This window comes from Podarcis muralis, chromosome Z, assembly GCF_964188315.1.
Source record: "Podarcis muralis chromosome Z, rPodMur119.hap1.1, whole genome shotgun sequence".
Lineage (NCBI taxonomy): Eukaryota > Metazoa > Chordata > Lepidosauria > Squamata > Lacertidae > Podarcis > Podarcis muralis.
This window is the reverse complement of record NC_135673.1, coordinates 3,129,378-3,146,322: the sequence shown is the minus strand read 5'-3', so window position 1 is coordinate 3,146,322 and position 16,945 is coordinate 3,129,378. Positions and strand designations below refer to the sequence as shown.

Genomic DNA, 16,945 nt, shown 5'->3' with positions numbered 1-16,945 from the left:
ATGACCAGGAAGCTGAGTAGATACTGCACCTTTGTGGACATGAATAGGCTCGTGGAGGTGGGGGTAAGGAAATGGTGTTCTTGGAAATGGCATGTCAGCTGACCTGCTCTCATAGTAGCCCAAACAAAAACTTCAGGCAGCCCCACTTCTAGAGTAAGCACCAGTTGGAGTTCTCTGTTCAAGAGGCATGCCTTTAGATTTTAAGGACAGGCCCTGAACTCTCTTTCCATTAGAGGGTGCCTGGGGAGATCTTCTAAGGCTACCGCCTGTGGATTACCAGACTGCAGCTTTGGGAGGGATGTATCTTGCCAGCCCAGTCAGGGCCGAGAGCCAGAGTCTTTGCTCAGACACCTACCTGTCCAAACTTCTAGAGGGCCTCAGGAATCTGCGCACGAAGAACATCTTGTGCGATGTCACACTGGAGGCAGAGGGAGTCTCTTTCTCTGCGCACAAAGTCATTATGGCTGCAGCCAGCAACTACTGCAAGATGCATTTTTCCAGAGATGCTGCAAGTCACAACAGTCACATCAAGCTGCCGCGCGTCACTGCCCAGGGCCTGCAAAACATCCTGTCCTTTGTCTACTCCAACAAGCTGGAGCTGACACTCCAGAATGTCGAGGAGACCTTCCAGGCAGCAGAGGTGCTGCTGGTGCGCGATGTGATGTGCTTGTGCTTCCGGTTTCTGGATGAGGGCTTGGATCAGAACACCTGCCTAGCAGTCCTCGAGATCGCAAAGAGGCTTGGCCCAAAAGAGTTGAGGCAGAAAGCTATGAGCTGCGTGAGTCGGCACTGCAGCAGCATTTTGGCAGATCCGGCGCAGCTGCAGGAGCTGGATGCAGCTACTCTGTGTGAGATCTTAGACACTGCAGGCACCGAGGAATTCAGTGAGCTGGAACTGTTCCATGCAGCGGAATGCTGGCTGCGCCACAACAGCACACACCTGAAAGATGCAGCCGAGGTTTTGCAGCACATTCGGTTTCCCCTCATACCTCTCTATGACCTGCAGAAGTTTGTCCAGGACGTGCCCTTCATGAAGGCAGAACCCACCTGCCGCCAGTACCTCCAGGAGGCCTTGGAGTATCACTCCCGGCTGCATGCTCAGCCGACTCTGCAGAGCGAGCGGACCAAGGTCCGTGCTGGCGTTGACACGCTGGTTGTCCTTGGTGGCAGATCTGCGGACAACACCATCTGTGGCAGCATGTGGGCTGCTGATCGGAACTGCCTTTTGTGGAAAAGGATTGGGCAACTTCACAGGCCCCTGTACAACCACTGTGTTGCTGTGATCCAAGGCTTTGTCTTTGTGATGGGGGGCCAGGACAGGTTTGACCCTACAGGACAATGTCCTTCGAACCAGGTAAGCACAAAGCTTAAAATGAAGAGAAGCCTACAGCAGCTCATTCACACACAACTTAAGTCTAGAAAAGGACCAAGGTAGATAGCCCAAATACGTATCATTGTTCCCTATCTGTTCCTATTAGGGTCTCTGCTTCTAGGTCACTCGTTGTGAAAGCTAGTTCCTCAGAAAGCCAACGCTAACCCTCTCATGATGCTTTTTTGTTTGTTTGTACAAATGCTTTGGAATAGCCTTTGTTCCAGATGCTGTCCCACACCTCCCATTCTGCTCTCAGAGGTTGATTTTTTAAAAAGACAAACTTAATCTGTGTTTGTGCATCTCCACCTAATCCTTGCTTCCTTTATATGTGCTAGTGTGCACAGTTTGCTCTTAACCTTGCTCTTAACTGCAGCACAGCCCCAGAGATACCAGGGGGTCCACTCTCCAAACCCACATCCCAGCAAATTTATGAGTGCCCATAGGTGTATGTGCAAGCAAAAGGCAGCCCAGTCCCCAAAGAACGAGCCCTTTAATCCTCAGAGGAGGAAGCACCGAAGACAGCAGGCTTAGTACAGTGGTATCTCTGGTTGCGAATGGGATCTGTTCTGGAGGCCTGTTCACAACATGAGCAGAACGAAATCTGTGCGTATGCAGGTCACGATTCGCCGCTTCTGCACATGCGCGTGACGTCATTTTGCGCGTCTGCGCATGCGCGAGCGGCGGAACCCAGAAGTAACCCTTTCTGGTACTTCTGGTTCGCTGCGGACGCAACCTGAAAACACTCAACCTGAAGCAAACGCAACACGAGGTATGACTGTACATAAAGGAACAAAGAGAACAAATCAGGCTGCAATAAAGGGATACAGGTGGGAATCACAACAAGCACGATCATCTGAGCGAGTGGAAAGCTTACCCAGTTGGGCACATAACGAGTCTCATCTCCGACATGGTAGTTCCATACTCTGGTAGCTTCCAGGCTGGATTACCACAATGTGCTCTACATGGGGCTACCCTTGAAGACGACTTGGAAACTTCAGTTGGCCCAAATGCAGCAGCCAGATTACTGGTTGGGGTTCAATTTATAATTTATATAATTCCCATTTAAAACAATTGGATTCATTTTCCAGGTTCAATTTAGGGTGCTCGTGCTAGCTTTTAAAGCCTTAAGCAACTTGGGATGCAAATATGTGAAAGACGCCTCCTTCCCTATAGACCCTCTTGGGTGCAGGGAAGGCCCTCAGAATAATTGCTCCACCATCAGAAATGTGGGTGGCGCTGGTGACCTTCATTATGCAGCTTTCATGGTGCTGAAGACACACCTCTCTTTGACACCTGAGATAAATATTTTTAGGACCCACTCTAGTTGTGATTAGGGACGCGGGTGGCGCTGTGGGTTAAACCACAGAGCCTCAGACTTGCCGATCAGAAGGTCGGCGGTTCGAATCCCCACTACGGGGTGAGCTCCCGTTGCTTGGTCCCTGCTCCTGCCAACCTAGCAGTTCAAAAGCACGTCAAAGTGCAAGTAGATAAATAGGTACTGCTCTGGCGGGAAGATAAATGGCGTCTCCATGCGCTGCTCTGGTTCGCCAGAAGCGGCTTACTCATGCTGGCCACATGACCTGGAAGCTGTACGCTGGCTCCCTCGGCCAATAAAGCGAGATGAGCGTCGCAACCCCAGAGTCGTCCATGACTAGACCTAATGGTCAGGGGTCCCTTTACTTTACTAGTTGTTATTGTAATTTGCTAACTCTTTCTAACATTGTATCTTACATTACTGTCACCCTTCCTGGGACCTTCTGGTGAAGGGTGGGTAACAGTAATAGAATTCTTAGTTCTGGGCTTTCTGAAGCAAAGGCATTCAGTCTGCAAAGTGGACCTTCCCAGGGACAAGTAGGCAGTTTCCAAGGGCCAGGGCACTTAGCAATACAGTGGATGCTTGGGTTGTGAACGTGATCGGTATGGGATGCGCGCTTGCAACCCACAGTGTTTGCAACCGGCAGCTGCACGTCTGCGCACGCGTGGGTTGCGATTCGGTGCTTCTGCGCATGTGCAACCGCTGAAACCCAGAAGTAACCCGTTCCGGTACTTCTGGGTTTCGGCGGTCCGTAACCCGAAAAAAACGCACCCTAAAGCGTCTGTAACCCAAGGTATGACTGTACCTCTTTCTCCCACTTAAATGAGCAAACTGCATGGATTTCACAAGCTCTGCCCATGTTGATAGGTCCACACTCTCTGTGTTCTTCAAAACCTCAGTCCTCCTTTGATCTATCTGGGAGACCTCTGTGGGTGTGTATTCCTTGTCTACCTACTATCAAGGGGAGACTTAAAACAAAATGCTGTAGTGTCTCCCCAGTTACCCAGTGGGAGTGTTCCTGCTCAGGACTTTGGTTAACCTGGAGCCTTTTGAAGCACTGTTTGTGGCTTGCAGAAGGCCACGCATTCTTCTGGAATGAGAGTAAACACCTCTAGCTGAGTCACATCGTTTTGGTTACACTTGCAAACGCTCAAACATTTCCCCTTTCAACTGATGGAACTCCAGCCTGATAACATTTAAGAGTTGCTGCCCCCCCAACTCCCCCCCCCCAAGGTCCTATGCAAGAATGATGCCCCAAAGACTTGGTGCTAGTAACTTTTTTGTATTTCCCCAACCCCAGAATGCAAAAGGGAGAAGGAAAAACTTGATGCTACTGATTTATTTATTTTTGCATCTTTCCCGCCCCCCCCCTCCCAACCTGGAATGCAGGAGGGGAAAGGCTGAAAGAGTAAGGTTGGGCTGGTGGCTGAAGCAAGGACAAATATTTCAGATTGGCACAGTATAAATTGGTGTGGCGTCTGAGGGGCAAGATGGGTTCCACAGCCCACAACAAAGCCATCCTATGTGAAATGCCGCATTCCTACTGCAGTCACAGGAACCGCCAGGGATGTAAAAGATCTGGGACCCAGAGGCACAATTTTGCAGAGTTTACATGTGCTAATACAGTCATACAGTCAGTTGGGGACACAGGTGGCGCTGTGGGTTAAACCACAGAGCCTAGGACTTGCCAATCAGAAGGTCAGCGGTTTGAATCCCCACGACGGGGTGCGCTCCTGTTGCTTGGTCCCTGCTCCTGCCAACCTAGCAGGTCAAAGTGCAAGTAGATAAATAGGTACTGCTCCGGCGGGAAGGTAAATGGCGTTTCCGTGCGCTGCTCTGGTTTGCCAGAAGCGGCTTAGTCATGCTGGCACCATGACCCGGAAGCTGTCTACGGACAAACACCGGCTCCCCCGGCCTATAGAGCGATACAAGCGCGCAACCCCAGAGTCAGTCACGACTGGACCTAACAGTCAGGGGTACCATTACCTTTAATACAGTCATACCTTGGGTTAAAGACGCTTCGGGTTAAATATTTTCATGTTGCGTCCCACGGCGACCCAGAGGTACCAGAAAGGGTTACTTCCGGGCTTTGCTGCTCGCACACTCGCAGACGCTCAAAATGACATCATGTGCATGTGCACAAGTGGCGAATCACAACCCACACAGACGCGGCTTGCATTCTGCTCAGGTTGCGAACGGGGCTCCAGAACGGATTCCGTTCGCAACCAGAGGTACCACTGTAATTTATATGTACAGATGCAGGTTTAGAATTGAAACGTCACAGAAGGCATGTTGGCTAATTTCCCAAACTGCCACATAAAAGTCCTTCAACTGATTTGCCCCCCCCACTCCACCCCAGATCATCTCAGATCAGTTCCTCCACATTTGCAGCCAAACCATTTCCCAACGATCCCGTTCCCTTTCACGTGCCCCCATTCTGTTGTCCTCCACATCGCTTCTACATAATGAGGACATCTTAATCTGGGGAGCTATTTAGTCTCCTGCCTAGTAACTCAGGTCACACTCCAGTTCCAGTTCCCTGTCATCCATCACACACCCCAGAAACACTAGGGGCACTTTGGAAAGGGCTTGGGGCAAGGAAGGAATGCCCCATGGACTCAAATCTGTGCCCCACAGAATCCTTGTCAAGCTGCTGCAGGATTCCACAGCCAAGTTGCTCGCAGGGGCAAAACTGTTTGAGAATATTACACCAGTCCTGACCCGACTGCACTGGCTGCCAATCCGTTTCAGGACCAACCTGGTTTTGTCCTATAAAGCCTTTAATGGCCAAGGACCGCAAAACCTGAAGGACCGCCTTGTGAACTGACCCGGACCCTGAGATCATCCTCTGAGGCCCTTCTTTGTGTGCCTCCTCTCCAAGAGGTCCAGAGGGTGGCAACATGAGAACAGGGCCTTCTCTGCAGTGGCTCCCCATTTGTGTAACACTCTCCTCAGGGAGGTTCGGCTGGCGCCTTCATTATACACCTTTAGGTGCCAAGTGAAAACGTTCCTCTATAAGGCTTTTAATTATATGCGGCCTTTGAGAGGTGGGTGGGTTGTGGTTTTTTGTATTTCTTTCCCCCGCTTCATTTAAATGTATCTACATGGGGCTGTAAGTTGCTTTGGGTTGCCCTGGGCAAGATAAAGCAATTTATGAATTTAGTAAATCATCAGGATCATCCTCATTCACAAGCTTGGAATAAGATCAGCTCAGTATTAACCCTAGCAATACAAATCTGCCAAGCAGCAGAGAGGAAAATGAGCAGGGCCTTTGGCTTGGGATCAACTTGATCCCCTCCCCCTCCTTCCTTTTTCCTTTCTCTTTCTGTGATGGAACTATTGGGGACTTCCCTGGTTTTTTCTGGCCTATGTAGGACCAGTCTGGATAGTTAGTCTTGGTGAAGACTTGACGTTTTTATCCCCAAAAAAGTTTTTGATTGAGTTCCACTGAAATGAGGCTGCATTTTAATGTTTTAATGTTGTATTTTAATTTTGTTTTTTAAGCTGTATTCTAATCAACTTTTTATATTTGGTGTTAGCCACCCTGAGCCCGGTCTTGGCTGGGGAGGGCGGGGTATAAATTTTTTTTTATTATTATTATCTCGCTGAAGGGGTCTTCTTGCCTGCTTCTGACTTGGCTACTAGCTGCTGCAGGAGAGCCCCTAAACGCCAACCCCCCCCAGAATGCTGAATGTTTCCTAGCCTGCTAGCTGGAGAACAAGTCCAGCATGGCCCTGTAATCCCTTTCCCAGGGGCGTATGAAGTGGGGGGCGGAGGGGGAGGTCGCCCCGGGTACCTCTGGGGGGTGGGATTGACAAGATGGCCCCTGCCTCCCCCTAGCTGTAGAGCGGCAGAGGGTGCACACAGTCCATAAGGGTGTTGCTTCGCTGCCTCTTGCACAGTGACCGTATGGGCTGCCGCACATGCGCACTCCATATGGGATGCCACACATGCACACTCCATACGAGCTGCCGCACATGTGCACTCCATACAGGATGCCGTGCATGCGCACTCCGTACGGGCTGCCCCGCCCCGGGTGCCAGAGGGGGTTCCTCTGCCACTGCCCTTTCCTCCTTCCGGCTCCAGGTGTTCAGGTTTGACCCACGACACGGCAGCTGGCTCCAGGTGGCGAGCATGCTGGGACGGCGGACTCGCTTCCACGCAGGGGTGCTGAACGACTGCCTCGTGGCTGTGGGCGGGGGAGCCCTGCTGGGGACGCTCACCGACACGGCAGAGGAGTACCAGCCAGCTGAGAACAAGTGGCAGCTCATCACACCCTTCCCAATGCCCGTGGCAGACCACGCAGGGGCCACCCACAAGGGGATCCTCTACGTCTCAGGTGAGAGACCACTGGTGGCTTGACCGAAGGGGGCCACCATCAGAAGTCTTGGCTCAGGGTGGAGGGAGGGGGTGGGAGGCTGGATGTTGGCCATTCTAGAATGCAGACCACTATCAAGCATAGCTGTCAATGTTCCCCCTTTTTTAAGGGAAAGTCCCTTATTCTGAATAGGATTCCTCACAAGAAAAGGGGATAGTTGACAGCTATGCTATCAAGGGTTGCTGATTTTAAGGGGGCATACAGACAAAGCATAAAATGATGGTTCCTGGTGATGTGGCTGTGATCTATGCTCCTGTAAACTCCAGCTTAGACTGCTGTAATATGCTCTACTAGGGGCTGCCCCTGGAACCCACCATTAACTCAGAATGCAGCTGCTGGGGTTGCAAATTAGCTTCATGTATTCATCCTTTGCACTTCTAAGTTTGCCCTTTATCAAATGGACCCAGGGCAGGGTGCAAAAGTATCTCACTTGAAGTATAAGGTAAAGGTAAAGGGACCCCTGACCATTAGGTCCAGTTGTGACGGACTCTGGGGTTGCGGCGCTCATCTTGCTTTATTGGCCGAGGGAGCCGGCGTACAGCTTCTGGGTCATGTGGCCAGCAGGACTAAGCCACTTCTGGTGAACCAGAGCAGCGCATGGAAACGCCGTTTACCTTCCCGCTGGAGCACTACCTATTTATCTACCTGCACTTTCACATGCTTTCGAACTGCTAGGTTGGCAGGAGCAGGGACCGAACAATGGGAGCTCACCCCATTGCGGGGATTTGAACCGCCAACCTTCTGATCGGCAAGTCCTGGGCTCTGTGGTTTAACCCACAGCGCCACCCGCATCCCACCACTTGAAGTATACTGTACATTAATTAAGAGCATAAAATAAAGATCTCAAGAACAATGGCAGATGGATGCACTGGCTCAATTCAAAGTGCTGGTTCTGACCTTTCCAGCATTAGACCGGCACACTTGAAGTATGTTAAGTTCTTCTGTATGCAGGCTCCCCCACTCCTCAGGTGAGGTTGAGTTGTGTGGTCAGCTGGAAGAGAGAGAGGTCCTTTTCAGTGGTGGTGCCCCAATGATGGAATGCCCACCCCAGAGAAGGCCAGCATGCACATACTTTGTTCGCCTTTCAGTGCCAGTCAAAAGCCATAATGTTTTCCCAGGCTTTTTAGACTTAAAAGCAAACTAGCTTTAAAAATCTTGTTCCCTCTTTACTCTTCACGTCCCTTATTTTGTTTGGATATGTATTATTTGTGTTTTAATTATTTTTGTATCTTCTGCTTCTTATGGAAACTGCCCTAGGGATTTATTAAAATTGAAGGGAGGTATTAAAAAAAATCAAATCTGTACAGTGGTACCTCTGGATGCAAACGGGATCCGTTCTGGAGCCCCGTTTGCATCTTGAAGCGAACGCAACCTGCGCCTGCGGCGATTCACCGCTTCTGCGCATGACGCCATTTTGAGCGTCTGCGCATGCATGAGCGGTGAAACCTGGAAGTAACACGCTCCGTTACTTCCGGGTCGCCGTGGGACGCAACCTGAAAACGCTCAACCTGAAGCACATTTAACCTGAGGTATGACTGTACTGAATTTGCAGCATCCCAGTGCATGAACGAGAAAAATAGAGACAGGAGCAGGTATATGAGCAAGGGAAAGGAAGGGCCCCACAATGGAGTGCCTGAGAAGAGGGTTGAATAGACTCCCTTCCTATCATGCTCAACCGACTGCCAGGGGCACGAGGGGAGGGCCAAGAGTAGAGAAGAGGAGACAGCCATGATGGGGCAGCCAACCAGTGGAGAACAGCGTTCAATATAGTGAGATGCTACAGACACAGAAGGGAGGCTCTCAGCGCTGTGAACACACTTTGCACCCCCTTTTACGACCCAGTCTCTTAAGGCTTGGGAGAGGCCTTGGCTAAGTGGTAGGCAACACGCTCCGCAGGGACACTTCAACTCCACAGGACCTTGAGAGGATCGGGACAGGAAAAGGCTACTGTGCAACCCAAAGGGAAAACCACAGCCACCCAACCCAATCTTCTCTCGCCCGTTTCCACCAGGGGGATTCGCCGCTGGCAAACCTTTACGCGACACATACAGCTATCTCTCCCGCCTGCGTCGCTGGGTCAGGAACCAGCCAATGACTTTTGCCCGGTGCGACCACGGAATGGCAATTGCTGGAGACAGAATCTTCTGCGTAGGAGGAAGGGCCCTGGCAAACGTATGTTGAGCTTCATTTATTTAACGAGTTGCAGTGGGGCCAAACGCCAACCCCAGGTGTCTGGTGTTGCCCTGAGCTACACAATGTTCTCTCATTTCTCACTTCCTGGCTCCTTGTGGCCAGGCTCCCTTCCTAGAAGGGGGAGCATCCCCTTCTGTACAATGGGAGCAATGGCTCTAGAGCAGCCTTTCTCCACCTGTGGGTCCCCAGATGTTGTTGAACTACAGTTCCCATCATCCCTAGCTAGCAAGGCCAGATCTCAGGAATGATGGGAGTGGTAGTCCAACAACATCTGGGGACCCACAGGTTGAGAACCGCTGCTCTAGAGAGGAAGCAGAGTGTCCCTCCTAAGGCAGCATCTGGCAGGTGCTGACCTGTCGATATTCACAGGTGGGGAAGAGTTGCTGTTGCACTCAGGTCCTGCTTGTGGGTTCCCCACAGGAATCTGGGTGTCCACTCTGAGAGCAGGATGCTGGACCAGAAGGGACCCCCTTTGGCCTGACTCAGCCGCAGGGCTCTTCTTGTGATCCATGGCAGCCTTCCTCAACCTGGTGACCTCCAGATGTTTCAGACTCCCACCTCCCATCACCAATGACCACCAGTTATTTTGGCTGAGACTGATGGGAGACATGGTCCAATATATGTGGGGGAGGTACCTGGTTGGAAGAGAATGCTTTCTACACCACAATATTCTAGGTTTCCTGACAGGGCATTGAAGCATTTCTTACTTTACCACACACACACACACACACACACACACACACACACACACACACACCCCCCAGGCACATAGAACTAGCAAGCCCTTTAAAAAAATAGAAACTCTTCATGCCCCTTCCAAATTTTCAATTCTATGTAGCTGGATCATGTGGCAAGCCTAATATATTTTACTACCTGGGGCTGAAAGGCCAGGTGGTTCCCCCTTATTTGCTAATTAACAAGGCTGCCAAGTTTAATCAAACAGATTAATATATTTTTTAAAGGTACTGCCAACTGACTGGGCAGCAGGTTTTTAAAAGAGAGGAATATTTGAAGAAAAAAAGGCCTGTCCATTATGTGACTGGTTCCCTATTTAACCCATACCCTTTTAGGTTTGTTTAACCAAGTAGCATCCCAGAGTTAGACAGATTGGGTTCCATGACTGAGAAGCAGATCCCTGTCAGTTTTAGATGTTTTATTTAAAGGGTTGGCGTTTTGCAAATAATAAACCTAACACGTGGACAGAAAATGCAATCATTTGGGGAAAACACACCTACATGGTCTGTCTCCTGATGAAGTCAGAAAAGTCTTCATTACAATCTTGGTCTTTAAAATTTGTTGGAAGCCACCCAGAGTGACTGGGGCAACCCAGTCAGATGGGGGGCATATAAATCATCATCATCACCATTCCTCTGCATATACTCAGGTGTTCCCTTGAACTAAAACCAGAGCAGATTGGTAGCATTCCTACTAACTGATTAACACAGGGGGTGGGGGTGGCAGCCGAACAATGCATTACGAAGGTCTCCTGTGCAATTAGTGGGAACTGCACACCAGCACAGCTTCTACACAAACTGACAAGAGCTGCTCTCTGACCTCTTTAAAGCCAGAGGTGGCTCACATGCAACCTTCCCAATGTTTCTGGAATACTGGCTAGGCGGGTCTGGTGGGAGTTGCATTCTGAAACATCTACGGGGCACCAGGAAGGGAAAGGCTGCCTTAAAACAACTTCTGTGCCAGGTCTGTCTGAGCAACCGGCAGGCCACGCTGTCTGCTGGAGCCACAGCATACCTCCCTCACCCTCCACTGAACAGGGACTGGATCCACCCCTCTGATATTTGGTTCTTTACAGGCTCAGGAGTGGGTTCCTGTGAACGAGACGGAATACTACTGCCCAGTTACTGATCAGTGGACCCTGCTCAGTCTCTCGCCCTTCGACCTTTGTCAGTTTGGTCTCGCTGTGCATGGGCAGCAATTGTACATCACAGGTGGTGGGTCAGTGAGACAGAAGCGGAAAGAGGACGGCGTCTACATCTGCAACCCTGGTGTGAAAGTGTGGGAAAAGGCGGGCTCCTTGCCCAAGCCTTTGGTGGATCATGCCTCTTTCTTTGTTCAGCTGCCGCGTCACCTGGTCACAGGTGAGCAGCAGCAGAATGGAGAGGGGCCTTCAGCTGCTGGCAGGAAGAAATCCACCCTCAACCTGTTCATCACTCGCAAGACTTCATCCCAGCCAGCTCTTCAGGCAGAGAAAGAGGCTTTGGGCAAAATCCAGGAGGAAGATCTCTGGTAGAAGCCCCACTGAAATGAATGGAAGTGGCACCTGATTTTTTCCAAGCCTGTGGCCACATCCAGATGGCCTCCTGGTCCACGGCCTAGACGATTGGGAATGAACCTCAGGTTCATGTACTCCATCCTCCACATATGAGGGGAGGAGATTAGAATCTCTCAGTAGCTTACCAGTCTGTCTAAATGATAGTTTGAGCAAACCATAGTTTGCGTCTAAGGCAAAATCCAGAGACATGCTTTTATCCTGCTTTATGGGCAAACAAGAAGCAGAAATGTTCTAACCTTCCTTTGTGCATTGAAGAAAGGCTGGAGGGAGGTGAGAGGAGAGAGAAGGGAGCACACAAGCTCAAGGCTTGCCCCTGCTCCCCTCAAAAGTGTGGCTTAGGGGACTGTCCGAACGCAGCCTAGATAACATGCACATTTTAAGGCCTGACACAACCTGAGAGAAAGCACAGTGCTCATGTACACTTTGGAAGGAAGTCAGATGTCTTACAGTCACTCACCACTAAGAGCTGCCAAGCCCCTGATCTGGTCCTTGTTCCCCAGCATCAGCTCACAGCCAATCTGAGTTAAACACACAAACACACACAGCAAATTAGGTTTTCCGCGAGCCAAAGAGAAATTGGAAGAAAGTTCCAGGATCTTAGGTGGAACTAAAAAATACATTGGTCACTGCAAAAAAATTAAATAAAACAATGATGGAAAAAGCTGCTTACAAAGGCTAGATATGGCTAAGGTGAAAGTTCAAAAGACGGACAGAATAACTTCTGGGTTTCCAGTTCATTTTCAGCCTACCAGACCTAGAGTCAAAGGGGAGTTCCAGCATTAACATCCTGCAATTCCACCCTAGCAGGTAGTCATAAAATGATCCCACTGCTATATAAACAGTATACTTCTTATATTATGTACCTATACAGTGGCACCTCTGGTTGCGAACGGGATCCGTTCCGGAGGCCCGTTTGCAACGCGAAAAGCCCACAACCTGAAGTGCTGTATCTGTGCAGGTGCGCGGCGCGATTTGGTGCTTGTGCGCATGGGCAAAGCATGATTTAGTGTTACTGCACATGCGCAGGTAGCAAAACCCGGGAGTAAACCTTTCCGGTACTTCCAGGTCACTGTGGGACGCAACCTGAAAAAACGTAACATGAAGCAAACACAACATGAGGTATGACTGTATTATATTAGGACTCTCCTTCCTTGGAGGTTTTTAAGAAAGGTTGGATGGCTATCCGTCATGGGTGTTTTAGATGAGATTTCTGCTTAGCAGGGGGTTGGACTAGATGACCCTTGGGGTCCCTTCCAACTCTACATTTCTATGATTCTATGTTTATCATCTGTAACATGGCAACAAACACCCTCCTCTTCTGTAATGCCCGCTCAGTTTCCTCCCTGTTGCACAGACAGTGTGGACAGACCAGACCAGAAATACTTTGATGCAGCCTTTGTTTGAGGGAGCACCTGCAAACGCTTGCAACATTAACCAGGGTCTCTTTGCAAGAAAGAACGAGGAACCCAAGTTTATAACCATGTTAACCTGTGTCAGGTATAAATCAGCACCAGGCAGGGAAGCTCCACAAAAGGTGGTTGGCGGTACAGTGGTACCTCGCAAGACGAATGCCTCGCAAGACGGAAAACTCGCAAGACGAAAGGGTTTTTGGTTTTTTGAGCTGCTTCGCAAGACGATTTTCCCTATGGGCTTGCTTCGTAAGACGGAAACGTCTTGCAAGTTTGTTTCATTTTTCTTAACACCGTTAATACAGTTGCGACTTGACTTCGAGGAGCAACTCATAGAACGCGGTGTGGTAGCCTTTTTTGAGGTTTTTAAAGACCTTGGTGATTTTTGAAGCTTTTCCAAAACTTTCCCGACACCGTGCTTCGCAAGATGAAAAAAATCGCAAGACGACAAAACTCGCGGAATGAATTTATTTCGTCTTGCGAGGCACCACTGTAGTGTGGTTTGAAATTTTTAAAAATAAGCAAACATTCAAATGTAGGTATGCGTTAATTTTGTAAGCCTGGCCTATAGACATGCTGCGAGAGCTTTAGCCCAGCCCAGTGGCAACCTGTGGAGGTAGGGGAGTTGAGTGTTCTCTGGTTCATGAAGTTGCCTGATCTGTGCAGGCCTCACCTTGACAGGATTTGCTGGAAAGTGGCCCATAAAGTCCGTCTCGTAAGGGTAGTCCATCATGGCTATCATGGTGAAGGCATTCCGGGCAAATCCGAAGAGCTGGTAGATATCATCCTTAGACGAAAGCTTTTGGCATGTAGACATCCCACGACTGATCCTCTCGTAAGCTGAATGTGGAGAAGAGAGGTGTGTTGCATGATTAAGCGCGTCTCACCACATTCTTAGAGTCTAGTATGCTTTAGGACAGTAGCCTAAGTATAGTGTTTGGGCTACGCAGTTGCTTGGATGAGTGAGGTTTTCTGCTTTCATTCAAAAGAAAAATGAAGTGCCTAGACCTCATGGTTTTAAACTGTAGTGCTTAGTCAACTGACTGCTTACACCGGGGGGGGGGGGGGGGCTACAATTTATATTAGCTACAAAAGTGCTGCCCAATTAAAGAGGGCACATTTCCTTCAAAAATTGTTTATTTTCTTATGCACACACAAGACGGGAGCGGTACTGCTTTCCTAAAACCATTTTAAAGCAATTTGTTTATTCTATAGCTGCTCCAGAGGTCTCGTAGCTTAAAAGTCCTCTCTCCCAAGGGGCTGTTCCTTGTCTGACAGGTGAGCTCACTTTACCTCCAGCCAGGTACAGGTCTTTGATTTGCCTAAATGCTTCTCGTACAGCCGTGGCACAGTCCGGACTGTAGTTCTGAAAGTCCTGGGGGAAAAGTCCAGATTTAAGTGAATTGCATCTTTGAAGGAGCCTGAGAATTTCATACCACTTCACAGGTTCAGGCACAGCATTTTACGATGAAGATTGGGAGGTTTGCCTAGTAAGAGGAAATGAGCCCACTCAAAAGTTTCCATCTAAAACTTACCGCTGTGACATCCTTGAAGAACTGATTGGAGTCTCCAATCCCAGCCACAGACAACACAGGGGCACTGGCAGCGAGTGCGCCAGCCACTATGTTGGGATATTTCATTCTCATGTAGGCACTCAGCATCCCTCCATAACTGGGAGAGAAAAAGAAGCAAGTTATGTTCTTTGACACCATGAGACATTCAGGTGGACTGCTCACTCACTGGAAAGGGACAGAAGTCTCTTCAAATTGTTGGCCTGAATTAGTGGGTGCAGATTTGCCACCCTCAAAGATTCACAATACAAGAGCCACAGGTATGAGGCAAGAGGAAGTGGACAAAATGGCTGAACTTTGGCTTCTTCCCTTCCCTAGTAGCTCATGCCAAACTCAGACCCCATTGCTCAGAAGGAAAGGGTATTACAGTGGTACCTTGGGTTACAGACGCTTCAGGTTACAGACGCTTCAGGTTACAGACTCTACTAACCCAGTAATAGTACCTTGGGTTAAAAACTTTACCTCAGGATGAGAACAGAAATTGTGCTCTGGCGGGGCGGCAGCAGCAAGAGGTCCCATTAGCTAAAGTGGTGCTTCAGGTTAAGAGCAGTTTCAGGTTAAGAACAGACTTCCAGAATGAATTAAGTTCTTAACCCGAGGTACCATTGTGTTGGGGAAGAAAAGTGTGCCCCCTGCTCATTCTTGGGGCAAAGGATCTTTTTACTTCAGACGAGGGACAGCTATTATCCTAGGGGAGGGGCTATAATTTCCCTGCAGACTTTAGAGTGTTTCCAGTTGGAGTGCTGTAGAGAACAAGCACATGACAAGATCCGCCAAGGCATCCTTGTGTCTAGGGTGCCCCACTAAGCATGCCATGAAGCATACTCCAGAGAGAACACAATTCAGGGCACTGAACTTCCAACCTAAACAGTCCCAGAGTAAATACCGATTCAAGCGACCCCCAGTTTGGGGGGAAAGCTAGCACTGCCCTCACCAAACATACTGGGGTACAACCTTTTCATACTTCAACTCCTCTTGGCCCATGAGCTCTCCTCACCTTCCTTGGCCATAGTTAAGTCAACCCTTTGGAGAAATCCTGGTTACTATGAAGTTTAGATGGTGGTGCCTAAACATTTGAAATATCTGCCTCATTCCCTGCTCAGAACAGACCCCCTTCCCAAAGGCAGCTGGCACACAGCAACTTGGAAATATTTTGCCAGACCTGCACGAAAAACATTGCACACATCAGATGCAGGTAACTGCTAGGAGGAACAAGCGAGTGAGCCCTTACCTGCCTCCAAATGCAATGACAGGTGAGTCCTGTGCTGCGTACTGCTTCTTTAGCGCCATGATGAGAACTGCATAGTCAGCGAGGGCTTGCTCCACACTCAGCAGGCCAGCGTTTTCCCTCTGCAGCGACGCTGCCCCAAATGGAAGTGACTTCCCATAGTATCTCTGAAAAGCCAGCAGAGGAGAATAAGAGACATCTCAGACAACAAGGTCACCATAATCCCCATCAAGCACACTGCCTCAGGCAATAGGGACAACTTTGCAAAAACACTCACATGCTCCGCAAAGACCACCAGGGCGTTCTGCTGCTCAGCTAGCTCCAGGATGAAGCCGCTGTTCTGAGCAAAGGCCCAGACATCTCCTTCATTCCCGGTGTAGAAGAAGATGGGTCCAGCTCCCCTCTTCCAGTATTTATCTGTGTGAGGCAGCAGAAGTACATTGAGGCAACTAAGAAGAATCCCGTTTAAGAACAGAGAGACCTCTAAGAAACTTGCAAGAAGGACGGTGCCTGTATTAGGATTGCTATATTCTTTTCCCCTCTACGATAGCACAATCCTCAACTTTCTGACTGGTCTTCAGCAATGGAACTGGCACTACTTGCACCTTTGGGTGCTGCCAGAGCAAAAATGGAAAGGCTGGGGCCCAGCGGCTGGGCCCTTCATATGTTGTTAGGACTATCATAATCCCTGTCATCCGCTGTGCTTGCTGAGGCAGACAGCAGGAGCCCCACAAGATCTGGGGGGCCACGCATTCCCTCATCTGTGTGCCACAGCAATCAGCTGTGAGGGGAGGTAGGCACTTTGAAGCACTGCTTTTTCTCACAGATTGTTAATCCAGATAAGTGGAAACCTGTTCAAATTAACTAAGGAATGGACATATTTGATATTAAGGGGCTGTCCACATCAGGGAAGCCCCCATAGCTCAACAGTAAAGTTCATGTATTTCAAAAAGAAGGTCCCAAGTTGGCATCTCCAGTAAACAAAAGGATTTTAAGTAGCAGGACTAGGAAAGGGCAGCCTCTGCCTGAGGCCTTGAAGAACCACTTCAGTCAGAGGAGGCAACATGGGACGAGATGGGTCAGAGGCCTAACTTGGTATGAGACAGAATGGGTCATTAACACACAATTAATTTATGGAATGTGCTGGTGACGCTAGCTCTTGGATTCCCATAGAATTTATTTATTTCAT

At 49.4% G+C, this 16,945-nt stretch overlaps 2 protein-coding genes across 3 annotated transcripts in view; one reads left to right on the top strand and one right to left on the bottom strand.

The window, feature by feature from the left end:
- DPP7 (dipeptidyl peptidase 7) overlaps positions 1–16,945 on the bottom strand; it is a 30,734-nt gene that overhangs the window by 11,658 nt on the left and 2,131 nt on the right. For both annotated transcript variants that reach the window (XM_028715878.2, XM_028715879.2), the window contains exons 3-8: positions 16,034–16,173; positions 15,760–15,923; positions 14,493–14,628; positions 14,251–14,332; positions 13,631–13,797; positions 12,006–12,066 (exon numbers count right to left, since the gene is read on the bottom strand). In XM_028715878.2, the coding sequence (XP_028571711.2) occupies positions 12,006–12,066; positions 13,631–13,797; positions 14,251–14,332; positions 14,493–14,628; positions 15,760–15,923; positions 16,034–16,173 (750 nt within the window). The remainder of the gene's footprint in view (positions 1–12,005; positions 12,067–13,630; positions 13,798–14,250; positions 14,333–14,492; positions 14,629–15,759; positions 15,924–16,033; positions 16,174–16,945) is intronic.
- Positions 80–12,011, top strand: LOC114589501 (kelch-like protein 9). The gene is made up of 4 exons (XM_028715880.2): positions 80–1,354; positions 6,774–7,026; positions 9,077–9,237; positions 11,069–12,011. The coding sequence occupies exons 1-4, from the start codon at positions 299–301 to the stop codon at positions 11,504–11,506; spliced, it is 1,908 nt and encodes a 635-aa protein (XP_028571713.2). The 5' UTR covers positions 80–298; the 3' UTR covers positions 11,507–12,011.

Bases quoted from the DNA above. Each gene is read 5' to 3' on its own strand.
- LOC114589501 (XM_028715880.2), top strand. From the start codon at position 299: ATGTATCTTGCCAGCCCAGTCAGGGCCGAGAGCCAGAGTCTTTGCTCA. The intron at 7,027-9,076 runs GTGAGAGACCAC...CGTTTCCACCAG, and splicing joins GGGGATCCTCTACGTCTCAG to GGGGATTCGCCGCTGGCAAA. The intron at 9,238-11,068 runs GTATGTTGAGCT...GGTTCTTTACAG, and splicing joins GAGGAAGGGCCCTGGCAAAC to GCTCAGGAGTGGGTTCCTGT.